Source organism: Euleptes europaea, chromosome 14, assembly GCF_029931775.1.
Source record: "Euleptes europaea isolate rEulEur1 chromosome 14, rEulEur1.hap1, whole genome shotgun sequence".
NCBI classification, from domain to species: Eukaryota; Metazoa; Chordata; class Lepidosauria; order Squamata; family Sphaerodactylidae; genus Euleptes; species Euleptes europaea.
In genome coordinates, this window is record NC_079325.1 from 58,536,545 (window position 1) to 58,549,801 (window position 13,257).

General features: G+C 50.4%; 1 protein-coding gene across 1 annotated transcript in view; it reads right to left on the reverse strand.

The window, feature by feature from the left end:
- SNAPC4 (small nuclear RNA activating complex polypeptide 4) overlaps positions 1–13,257 on the reverse strand; it is an 85,141-nt gene that overhangs the window by 18,764 nt on the left and 53,120 nt on the right. The window contains 5 exon segments of the mRNA XM_056860202.1: positions 2,445–4,186; positions 4,716–4,767; positions 4,770–4,829; positions 4,831–4,863; positions 5,268–5,375. Of these exon segments, the coding sequence (XP_056716180.1) occupies positions 2,445–4,186; positions 4,716–4,767; positions 4,770–4,829; positions 4,831–4,863; positions 5,268–5,375 (1,995 nt within the window).

A 13,257-nucleotide genomic window follows, 5' to 3' on the forward strand; every position in this document is an offset into this window, starting at 1 on the left:
TAATTTCAACCCGTTGGTTCTGGTCTGACCTTCTGGGGAAACAGAAAACAACCACACCATCCTCAGTATGACAGCCCTTCAAGTACTTGAAGATTGTTATTATATCACCTCTCAGTTTTCTCCTCTTCAGGCTAAAATACCGAACTCCTTCAACCTTTCCTCATACGACTTGGTCTCCAGACCCCGCACCATCTTCATTGCCCTCCTCTGGTCATGTTCTAGATTGTCTATACCCTTCTTAAATTGTAGTGCCCAAAACTCTAGGTGAGGTCTAACTAGAGCAAAGTGTTACCATCACTCTGAATGATCTGGACACTATGCTTCTGTTGATACAGCCCAAAATTGCATTTGCATTTTTTTAGCTACCACATCATACTGCTCATGTTCAGTGTATGGTCTGCTAAGACTCCTAGATCCTTCTCGCACATACTACTGCCAAGACAGGTCTCCCCCATCCTATAACTATGTATTTAATTTTTCTTACCTAAATGCAGAACTTTACATTTATCTCCGTTGCAATTCATTTTATTAGTTTTAGCCCAGTTTTCCAGCCTGTCAAGATCATCCTGTATCCTGGCTCTGTCTTCTACCATATTTGCTACCCCTCCCAATTTAGTATCCTCTGCAAATTTAATAAACATCCCCTCTATTCCTTCATCCAAATCATTTACAAAGATGTTGAACAAGACAGGGCCCAGGACAGATCCCTGAGGCACTCCACTAGTCACTCCTCTCCAAGTGGATGAGGAACCATTAACAAGCACTCTTTGGGTGCGATCTGTCAACAAGTTACAGATCCACCTAACAGCAATAGGATCTAAATCACATTTTCCCAATTTGTCAATAAAAATATTATGGGGAACCTTATCAAAAGCCTTACTGAGATCAAGATAAACTAGGTCTACTGCATTTTGGGCACCACAATTGAAGAAGCATGTACACAAACTGGAACATGTCCAGAGGAGGGCAACAAAGATGGTGGGGGGTCTGGAGACCAAGTCCTATGAGCAAAGAGTGAAGGAGCTGGGTATGTTTAGCCTGAGGAGAAGACTGAGGGGTGATATGATAACCATCTTCAAGTACATGAAGGGCTTTCATAGAGGATGGTGCCACGTTGTTTTCTGTTGCCCCAGAAGGTTGGACCAGAACCAAGGGGTTGAAACTAAATCAAGAGAGATTCTGTCTAGACATTAGGAAGAATTTTCTAAGTTAGAGTGGTTCCACAGCGGAACAGGCGTCCTCGGGAGGTGGTAAGCTCTCCTTCCCTGGAGGTGTTTAAGCAGAGGCTTAGATGGCCATCTATCAGCAATGCTGATTCTATAACTTTAGGCAGATGATGAGAGGGAGGGCATCTTGGCCATCTTCTGGGCATGGAGTAGGGGTCACTGTGGTTGTTGGGGGAGGTAGTTGTGAATTTCCTGCATTGTGCAGGGGGTTTGACTAGATGACCTGGTGTTCCCTTCCAACTCTTATGATTCTATGATCCTTGGTCATAAGGCCCTCCTTCCATTTCCTAAATGAGTGTTTTTTATTTCTCAAATCTTTAGAAAGCTGCTTATGGAGCCACCAACATACCCATGAAAATATTCTGCCTGTCACAGGAATCATCACTATCGTCATCCTCATCCCCTAGCGCTGTAGAAAGTGTTACATAAAAATCTTCATTCCACACATGCTGAGTGAGTAAAACTCACCTTAAAAAGCCTTTCATTCATTCCAAAAGAGAAAACAGGCTTTTTTTCAGTGCTCTCTACGATTTCCCGCATTTTCTTTGGAAAAAAATGGAAAGAGAATCCCTCAAAGGGGGAAATAATAGAACTCCATTTTTTTCCCCTAGCCTCACATCTCCCCAGCAAAGGAAGGAATCTCTCTCTTTTTGCCACAGAATCCCAGCACGTTTCAAAGGATTCTCAGATGTGTTATAGATCAAGCACACTGCCCTCCGAGTGGGGTTCACAGTTCTCATGGGCTTTAGTTACCGGTACTGGACCTGCAACACACCCAATACTCTCCTCTCCCAAGGCTGCTCCTAGAAGCCTCTCTGCCCTTACTGATCTTTGTATCAATCTCCAAGGGAGCCATTAAAATACACTGCATGTTTACCACAAGGACTGGGTGACTACAACCAAAGGAAGCAGCTGAGAGGACTCAGAGACTCAAGTTGCACTGAAACAAAAAGACACCCAACGTTGAAATCAGGCGTGGGAATGAGAACTCTTCAAGTGAATGGTCCCCTGATCACTAAAAAGGCACTTTTCTCTTCCACAAACTCTGTAATTTTGATTTTAGAGGGCCTTCAGAAATTAGAAGCAGGCCTGACAGGAAGCCCAGCAGCCCCCTCCCCCTCATCTCTCTCCCCTCAATCTGAAATCTCTGCGGTCAGAAGGTGAATCTGAGCTTCCTCCTCAAAACCCTCTGCCACTGCTTGCCACCAAAGCCTTTACCTCCAGCCTCTCCGCCACTCTGTCAGCTTCTCTATGGTCATCTTCCTCCTCCTCCTCTGATGATGATGATAAAGAGGATGATGATGATGCTGGAATGGATGAGTTTCCTTTGTGGCGGCTTTCCTGCCACCTTTCCCCAGAGAGCGTGGTGGTCACCCTAGGAGGAGGCAGCGCTGCAAGAGCAGCTGGAAAGGCGAAGGCTGCTAGGAAGCGGCCTTTCAGAAGCTGGTAGGCAGGGTTGTCTCGGAGCCTCTGGCGCACCACTGCCCGTACCGCATTCAGATCCAGTTGCTGACTGGCCTCCTGCTGCCCTTCCAGAGCCACCAGTCGCGCTGCAGTCTGTTCCAGGGCTGCTTTATTGAGCAGCAGCGTTGAGAGTGTTTTTAGACTACACAGAAAAGGCGGCAGGAAAGGCAGACTGGTTTCCAGCGATAGAGCCCTTGGGCCCGAGCCCCCCTTGGCCCACTCCTTCACTGCCACTACATCCTCCAGTGACAGAAGGCGATAGTCTGGGGTGACCCTCTCTTCACGCAGCGGAGGTGGCGGAGGGTGCGCTTTCTCCGGGGAATCTGTGGTTCTTTCAGGAATGGCAGGATGGTGAGAATCCCTCACGACGTGGTTCTGTAGTTCCTGGGTTAAATGGGCCCTGTTCTGGACACTAAGCTGGACACTCCCCACAGAAGTGCTGGGCAAAAGAGGCATCAGGGGGCAAGCTGGGGGCAAGGTGAGCTGCAATTCTGTGGAGGCTACAGGGGCATGAGGCACAGAAGAATGGGTCAAGTATAGCTGCCCGTTCTTCTGAAGGGTGCTGGAAAAGGCCCCTTGCGATTGCTGGCCAGCTGCCCCTGGGCCGGCACTAACGGGAAAGGCCTCTGCGGCATGGCTGAGGCCTGGAGAAGTGCCAAGACTGCTCGTGGCAAAGGGCTGCTTCTCTTGATTAGGAAGGCTCACAACAGTCATCGGAATGAGGCCCTGTGCAGTGAGCAGCCAGGTTATGGGAAGGAGTTGCTTGGGCACCTCCCTGGAGCCAGGTGGGAGGGCTATCAATGGGGGCACCAACTTCACTGGGTTCTGCTGAGAGCCAACTGGCCCCACGGCATGGGCAGCTGGTGCTGAGAGAGGAGCTTTCTTTGGGCCAGGCTCCATACCGGTGGGACTCAGAGAAGCAAGAGGGACAGAAGGTCCTGCTGCCAAGATCTGGAGAGGCAAATGGGGCTGCTTTGGCAATAGAGGGACAGAACTGGCAGTGGCCGGCACTCCCTGGCTTTCCTTCTGCAAGCTGCTCGCTTTACCACGACCATCCTCTTTGCTTCCAGCAGAAGCCGCTTCAGCCCGAGAGGCGTTCACATCCCTCATGGGCTTCTGTACCAATGCCAAGTTACTCTGTACTGATGGGCCAGGGTGTGTGGAAACCCCAACAGGAGAGAGACAGGGCAATGGTGGGCCATTTGCAGCCGCAGGAGGGCCACCGACCCCTGTCTGAGTTGGGGGAACCACCGGGGGCTGGATTATCACAGAGGAGGGCAGCAACAGCTGAGGCGCTAGGATCACCCTCTTTGGCAGGGCTCTCTTTGCCTTCCATTCCCGCAGCCTCTTCTCCCTCAGCAGCTCAGAGACAGTTTTGGGTTTGGGGGTTGGGCGAGGAGGTGAAAAAGCCAGCCGGGGATGAGCAGGAAGGGGGCCCTCCTTGGCCTTCAAAGGGACAAGCTTCTTACTGGTGCCCACTTGGAGCCTCAGCTGGGCTGGACAAAAACAGAACGAAACAGAGAGGTTAACAACGGAGACTAGTTTCCAAAGTTCAGAGTCTGAGATCCCACTGCTCCACAAGGCCTCCAGCTTCAGCCAAGAATGTCAGCTGAGCATACCCATAAGACTGCTTTTGAATAACTCAGCCGACGCAGCAAATTTTCTATTTTCCCAAATGCTTAATACTTCACGTGAGGAATTCAAAACTCTGCTTCCTCTGTTTTGCGACTCCTTCCCTTCCAATGCCTGATAGTCCTCCACTATCTCCAGCAGCCTTCTAGCTGTTTAGGACAGCTCTCCTGCTGACATCTTCCCAGCCCAAGACACCCCTGAAGGTAAGGAGAAGCAGATGAGGAGGAAGACCCCTTGAAGTGGGGCAGGGTTGTGGTGGGCAGCAGCAGCCTGGAAATTTGAGGAGAGCTTGCAGTGGGATCCTCTCAACACCAGCACTGGCCAAAGGCTGTGCCAGTGGCACTCCCCACCCGCAGCCGGGCACCACGCAAGCGATCTGGGCAGGTACCAAGCCATTCCCAAGCAAGGGTTGGAAAACTCTGAGGAAGCCAGTCCTCTGCCCCCCAAGGCATGCACAGCTTGGTGATAGCGGCCTAGGAGATCGGCTTCGAGCTCAAGCACAACAGGGGCAAATACCTGCAGAATCCTGAGCAGGAGAAGCCTATGAGAAACAAAAAAGAAAAGAAAACCTCAACTCTGGCAGCCCAGTGGCCCTTGGACACAAGCCCCCCACAGTGCTAGTGAAACAGAGGGAGGATGCGCTCTTGCACGGGGAGAAAATCCCCATGAACTGTGCCCATTTGTTCACCTTTGTGATGAGGAGGGTGCATGCGCATGTGTGGAGGTGGGCTTGGAGCTTTCCACCTCAAGCAGAAACACATCTCTGGCTGACTGATTACCGCTCCAATTCCCCAGCCTCTTTCCAGACCAAGCCCAGCCTCCAGAAGGGCCCTCACCCGCCACAGCAGGGCGGCTGCTGCGATCAAGTGCTGGAGCCATACCAGAGGCTCTCTGGGCACAAGGGAGGCGTGCAGAGAAGGGACACATGTGCCAAAGAGGCAATACCTGATCGGTGTCTCCTGCATTCCCAGCAACAGCCTTCAGGAACTCCAGATGCCGGGACTTCCTCTTCTGGATTATTTTCATGCAGCCATCAACATCAATACACAGCAGCTGTAAGGCAACGGAATGCCTGGCATTATACCCCAGGAAGAAGACGGGCAGAATCCAGGGCAGGGAAAAGACAGACTTAATCAAGTTCAAGGAGCAGGGGCTTCGTGCCACTTACAAGTAAGAAACGGGACCCTGAGATCCCACTGCACTTTTCCCTGCAATATTTGCCAAGCATTTGTGTGCCTAAATGCTTGGGGAACATACGGGCAGGACATTCAGCCAGACTACCTCTTGGCTCAAGGATTGGACAAGATGCCAACTGAACCCAGAGAGGTCCAGACTAGATGAGCTTTTGGCCTGAGTGCAATTCCTTGAGTTTGTTAAATTTATCCCCCAGCAGAGGCAGCTGCCCTGTTGAACTGCAGAATCCTGAGAGCGGCCAGAGACTTCAAGGCACCAGGATGCAAGTTCCACACTTTCATAGCCTGGTTTCAGCACTGAACGTAGCTGCTAAGCCTCCCTCCTACCATGTGCAAAGGCATTCTGTCTCTCCTCTATCTAGGAGGGCCAGAAACCCCGACCCATCACAAAGGTGGTTTTACCCCCCCCCCATTTTTTCCATCTAGCATTGCTTGAAAAGTGCTCTGCATCAGCCCAAGCCATTCCCTTCTCCAGAAAGCAGCCAGTCCTCCCATTGGTCAATATGCTCAGCCTTCCACTTTGTCAGGCAGTGCACAGAGGACAAGGGAAAGACAGAGATCAATTTCTTCATTCAATATCCTCACTAAATGATAGACATTAATTTGTACTTGGCACTACTCTGCTTTTGACTTCTGCCTGGGACTGGAACTAAACCTTGCCTCTGCATTTTCTGTGTGTTTGGGGAAGGGGGTCAGGACTCTCCTAGCTGCCCTTGAAAGAGCCCGTTCAAATTTATTTTCTTGAAGGAGGTGGGGGAGAAGAGGTGTGGATGGTCAAATAAATTTTGGGGCTCCCTTTATCAGAAGGCTTGGTTTTTTAAAAAGCAGATGCTGGTAAGGATGTGCACCTCTAAAAAAATCTGTATTTTCTGGATCTGGACACCAGGGAGCCAAAAAATACTGGAATTCCCAGTTATCCCAGTTCCAAATCCTGAGGTTTCAAGTGAAGTGGACCAACTAGGCTCCTGAACAAGGTGTCCCCATTCATCCTCTATTGTTTCCTAGGGGGTGTCAGCTCTAGTCCCATGATAATCCCATAAACAGACATCCGTAGACAAGTAGTCCAAAAGAGAGTTGATTTATTGGAAAATCCACTAATGAAAACTATAAGCACGGTACAGGGCATATATGAAAGAGAATAGGGCAAATCAGGGTAGATCTGGATGCCATGGTAACCTCCTCTCAGGAGCTGTCAGGGAGGTAGGATTATACCGGCATTCCCACAGAGTCCAGTCTAAACAATTGTTTGCAGGGCTAGAGCTGGCCTTGGCCAGCACCTGGAGAAAGCACATTATTTTTTTGCCATGCCTGACAGGGGGAGGAAATTCCCTGCTTTCTCCATGGCAAAGAATAGCCAAAGACACAAGTACAAGCAAAGCAACCACTGGCCAAAAGCCTCCCAAAGCAAAAAGAACCAATGAAGTAACAGGGAACCCCAGCAGAAGCACAGGACAAAGTGGTAAGCCTAACATAACAAATGGACAACCTGAGAATCCATGCCAATGTGAAACAAGAGAATCCTCCACTCCAAACTTATTTAGCAAGGAACCCTGTGGCAAGACTTACAGATGTAAATTCAGAGAATCCACACCAATGTACAACACAAGAATCACAAACCTGATATAAATTCCAGGAAAGAAAAACAGAGTTTCACTTACCTGTAACTGTTGTTCATCTGATGGTTCTTCTATGCAGTAACACATTGGACTGCGCAGGCCAGCCACGGATAAGATTTGTCAGCTTCTAGCAAAATCTAAGAGAGTGCTCCCCCTCCCCTTGGGGCATGCAATCTCCCCGCCCCTCGGTCACATGACCCAAGGAGGAGGGAGCACTCTTCCCTCCAGTTCTCCAACCTGCCGCCACGGAACCAACCACCTAGACTAGCGGAACGGTCCCACAGCGGGGAAGGAGGGAGGGAATGTATTACTGCATAGAAGAACCATCAGATGAACAATAGTTACAGGTAAGTTAAACTCTGTTTTTCATCTGAATGGCTTCTATGCAGTCCCACATTGGGAGAGTAGCGAGCTCACTTACCAGGATGGTGGGTGTGGGACAGTCACTGGAATAAGGACTGCAGCACGGCACGTCCCACGGCTGAATCTCTCGCTGAATCCACATCCACAGCATAATGTTTCATGAACATAGAGGGAGTGGACCAGGTGGAAGCTTTGCAGTTGTCCCGGAGATCAATCTTTGACGAGAAGGCTATAGAGGCCGCACATGCTCTGGTAGAGTGAGCTTGATCATAGGAGGGCATTCTTGGTGAGCCAGATCGTAGGCTAACTTGATGGCAGACGTGATCCACCTCGATAAGGTCTGAGGAGAAGCACGGTGCCCTCTACGGTTTCCCCCAAAGCAAACAAAAAGGTTATCGACCTTACGAAAGGACTGAGACCTCTTAATATAAAAAAGGAGAGATCTCCTAACATCGAGGGAATGTAATGCCCTATCAGCATCCGAAGATGGGTTAGGGAAAAAAACCGGAAGGACAATGTCCTGTGCAAGGTGGAAGGCCGAAACTACCTTGGGCAAAAAGGAAATTTTTGGTTTGAGAACTACCCTATTCGAATGAAACGTAGTATAAAGGGGGGGGGAGTGTGAGAGTGCTGATAAGTCACTCACCCTCCTTGCTGAAGTAATTGCGACCAGAAAGGCCGCCTTGAACGAGAGCAGAGCCAATTCGCAGGTAGCCAATGGCTCAAAGGGGGGTCTCATCAGCTGAGCAAGTACTAAAGAGAGACTCCACTGAGGCACTGGTGGAGCGACAGGAGGGTACAAATTAGTAAGACCTCTTAAAAACTTTTTGGAAAGGGGATGAGAAAAAACTGAAAAGGAGTCAATATCCGAATGAAAGGCCGATATTGCGGCCAAATAAACTTTAATGGAGGAATTAGATAAACCCTCATCCTTGAGGAACATCAAATTTTCAAACACAACAGACAGTGGGCAGGTAATTGGCGAAACATTCATGCCTTTAGCCCACTCAGAAAAACGTTTCCACTACGTATCATAGGAACGTCGTGTGGAAGACTTAAGTGAATGAAGGACCCTAGCTACCCTGTCGGACCACTGCCCTGGGGTAGGACCCTCCATGCCGCAAGTTGGAGGTCGGGGGGGGAGTGGGAGGGATCTTTCGGGAGAATGATGTAGTTCCCCTGCGCAAGTGACATGAGCACTGAGAACCAAGACCTCCTGGGCCAAAAAGGAGTGACAAGAATGGCATTTGTCCCATCCTGAATCATCTTGGCTAGGACCTTTTGAAGTAGAGGGAATGGAGGAAAAAGGTAGAAGAGGGCCCCGTTCCAGGGTATCTGAAAGGCATCCCCCATTGAGCCCGGACCGGCTCCCGCCCTCGAGCAGAAGATGGGACACACTGCATTGAGGTGCGTGGCAAACAGGTCTACCTGGGGGTAACCCCATTGTTGGAATATGTGGTTGAGGCAATCGATGTCCAGGGCGATCTCGTGTGCTTGGTTGGGAAGGCGACTCAGAGCGTCTGCTAACGTGTTGCTCTTGCCTGCAATATGAATTGCCACGAGAGTGGTACTGTGATCTATGGCCCACTCCCAAATGTCGCTGGCCTCCCTGGAGAGCGAAACGGACCCTGTGCCGCCCTGCTTGTTTATGTAGTACAGGGTGGTGGAGCTGTCGCGATTTGAATGTGCCGTCCGTCGAGGTACCCTGCGAACGAAGACAGAGCGAGACGGATGGCACGGAGTTCAAGCAAATTGTAACTATTCTGAATGTGACCAAACTCCTTGTGAGGCAAGGTTATCGCAGTGGGCCCCCCATCCCGAAAGGGAAGCGTCAGTGAACAGAAATCTGTCGAGATGGTTTGAGGAAAGGTACACCTGATAAAATATTGACGTCATGTGTCCACCACTGTAGGGAAGAGATTACATATCTGGGGATGGACAGGCGCTTATATTGAGGGTCCACATTAAGCCTGAACACCCGAAGGAACCAGTTTTGAAGGGGGCGCATACGAAGCCTGGCAAACTCCACCACAGCCATGAGGCCTAACAGCTTCTGTATTTGATGTGCTGTCTGAAACCTTTTCTTTGAAAATTTAGTCACCATTTTCCTAATGGCACAGGCCCTCGGTAAAGGAAGGAAGGCTCTAGCCAGCCGAGCATCCAAACACGCCCCAATAAAAGTCTGCGTTTGGGCAGGAATCAACTTGGACTTCTCAAAATTAACTAAAAGACCCAAGTCATGAAGAGTTGAAAGAATTAAATCCACTTGCATGGACAATTCCGACTGGGAATGGGCCACCACCAACCAGTCATCAAGGTAAGGGAATATAACACATCCTTTAAGGGCAAGGTGAGCCACCACCACAGCGAGGCACTTTGTAAAGGTTCTAGGGGCCGTTGACAGCCCAATGGGCAACACATTATATTGATAACACTTATCATTACAGCGAAAATGTAAACATTGGCAACACTTCGCATGAATCGATATATGAAAATAAGCATCGCGGAGGTCTAGTACCACAAACCACATGTGACTGTCAAGGAAGGGGAGAACTTCATTAAGAGTAAGCATGCGAAACTTTCTGGTCTTAACAAAGACGTTTAGGTCCTGGAGTTTCAGGATAGGGTGTTTCCCCCCACCCTTTTCATCTACTAGAAAAAAGTGGGAGTAAAACCCATGATTCTGCTCTGATGGTAGAACCTCTGAAATGGCTCCCTTATTCAGTAGAGTGTGAACCTCCTTCACTAGAAGATCTGGGGCAAACAATAAAGATCGGCCCATGAGCATATAAGGAGGTAACATGTCAAATTCAATAAAGTAATCAATATTTATTATTTGAAGAACCCAAACATCGGTAGTGATTAAAGACCAGGCATGAAAGAAAGCTGACAGTCGGTCAAGAAAACTAACAGGTACGTCTAGTCATGCCTGTTTTGGTTTGCTAAAAGTACCAGGTGACCCTCTCGGACCTCTATGGGCCCTGTTTTTGGGAAATTTCCTGTCCTGTTGTGGGCGAGGAAAGGATGGGCGGAAGGAGGGCTGGTGAAAAGAACCTTAAAATCTATAAGGACGGGTAGGCTGATTTACCTGACGACCAAAGAAATGCCGCTTGGCGTCGGTAGCCTGATGGGTAATCCCTAGGGATTTGGCATTCGTTTTATTTTTCTTCAAGCGATCCAAAAAGGTGTCTGGTCGCTAAACAAGGCCGTCCCTTCGAAGGGAAGGTTCCCGATACAGGCCTTGGTGTCATGAGGGAGTGCAGACTGACGCAGCCAGGCGTGTCTGCAGATAATGATGGCGGAGGCTATGGCCTTGCTGGATGAATCCGCCACGTGTCGAGCAGTCGCTAACTGCTGCCTCGCTAAGGACATGCCCTCTGATTGAACGGCTAACACTGAGGGACGTTGGTCGTCTGGAATAAGAGCAATTTGTGGAGATATGCGATCCCAAAGGGAATATTGATATCTTGCCATCATGGCAAAGAAATTAGATATGCAGACACTGACCGCGGTCGAGGAATAAACTTTCCTGGTGAGGGTATCTAATTTGCGGCCCTCTGCGTCATGTGGGGAGGAATGTGCTCCTGACCTGTACTTGCCAGGTAAGGCCTCCACTATAACTGAGTTAGGGGGAGGATGTTGGTAAAGGAACTCCCCACCTTCCTTACGAATCTTATACAGATTCTCTATTTGCTTGGTGGAAGAGGGGACTGATGCTAGCTTAGCCCACTTGGCGTGAAGAACCTCTAGAACGCTCTTTAACATAGGAAAAACTGCAGGGCCTACATCAGGATTGTGTAGGATATCCATTACATCATCAATGGGACCAGAATCTTCTGGTTTAAACTCAATCTTAAGGGCTTTTGCCATACATATTAACTGTTCCGCATAAGAACGGACATCTCCTACAGGAGATAAGGGTTTAGAGTCCCCAACAACGTCCTCCGGCGAGGGGAGAGATGTGCGGGTCTCTTCTTCCTCATCCGAGTCAGGCGAGAAAGAGGGATCATAATCAGATTGATCAGCGTCCCTTAACATAGGAGACAACCCAAGTGGAATCGGCTCACGAAGGTGTTCTTGCCTTGAAGGATGGCGAGATGGTGTAGGGACTCTCACAGGAGAACGTGAACGTGAATGCCGGCGACTATGGACGCTAACCGGTGAGCCCGAGTCAGCCAACGGGGTCGTGTAATGGTGTCGACGAGCCTCTCGGAGTCGACAGGAGGAGGACCGATGAGAGCGGCTCCAACAACTGGAACGGCTCCAACGACTGGAACGGCCCCGACGACTGGAATGGCCCCGACGACTGGAACGGCTCCGACGATGGCTCCGACGGCTGGAACGGCTCCGACGATATGAGCGGCTCCGACGACTAGAGCGGCTCCAATAAGTGGGACGGCGCCGACGAGTGTATTGACTCTGACTCGAGGACTTGCTCTGACGAGTGGAGTAGCTCTGCCGAGTAGATCGACTCCGATGTGTAGAAGGACTCCGACGGACGGAATGGCTCCAACAAGGAGTACGGCTCCGACAGGGAGACCAACTCCGATGGGCCGATCGACGCCTATGAGAGCGGGATGAGACCAGACTTATGGAACGGCACCAAGAGATGGAGCCTCGACAAGGCTTCTGGCCGGGTTCAAGCCGGGACGAGCCTTTTGACAAATCCAAGCGAACCTCCTCGGCTGGTTGGCGGGGTTCCTCTTGGACGATGTCGTCTTGGGGCTTTGTTGGTTCCAACGCAGGCCCCTGGGCCACCAACGGCGGGGATTTCATGGGCACTTGGGGCACATCCTTGTAAAGAAGAAGGAGGTGCTCCTTAAACTCCGCTGAAACCTCTTGGGCCCTGCTCGGATCTGGAGCCGAGGGGGTGGCCAGAGGATGAGGAGGCGAATCCTCGATAGTAATGGTCGGCTGCTCAGCCTTTTCAGGGGAGCGCAGAGCAGCGGAATGAGGCGCCTTAATCTGGGCTTGGTGCCTTGATGGTGTCGAGGGCGACCGGCGTCGAAGAGACTTGGGCGACCACAAAGACGAATGGTACCGACGAGTCCTCGGCGACTTCGAGGATGATTGGCAACGAGAAGATTTCGGCGACCTAGAAGGCGGTCGGCGCCTAGGAGATTTGGAGCGGGAAACACGCTTTGATGAACCGAAGCCACGGCCATCTTGTGAACCCGGAGCGATGAACTTCGCTGGCCGAAGGACGACTGAGGATGACTTCTTAGAAGGGGCAACCCTGCTGGACTTATTGGCCGGGGCACCCTCCACAGATTTAGCCTTACCGGTCGGGAGGCCAGGATCGACAAGACTATCTTGCGGGCGGAGGGACTCCTTGTAAAGATGGGAGATAAGATAAGTGGAGCGGTCTCTCAAGGCCTTGGCAGTAAGTTTACCACAACTCTTGCAAGTTGCAGCAACATGGCCTTCCCCCAGACAAAGGAGGCATTCCTTGTGAGGATCGGTCTTCGCTACCTTCGCACCGCAAGAGGAACATTTCTTGAAAGGAGGAACCTTCTTGGACTCCATTGCTAGAGACGAAGCTAGACACGTTCTCTCTCTGTGGCGGCAGAAAGAGAACTGGAGGGAAGAGTGCTCCCTCCTCCTTGGGTCATGTGACCGAGGGGCGGGGAGATTGAATGCCCCAAGGGGAGGGGGAGCAGTCTCTTAGATTTTGCTAGAAGCTGACAAATCTTATCCGTGGCTGGCCTGCGCAGTCCCAATGTGGGACTGCATAGAAGCCATTCAGATGAACACAATGTTATT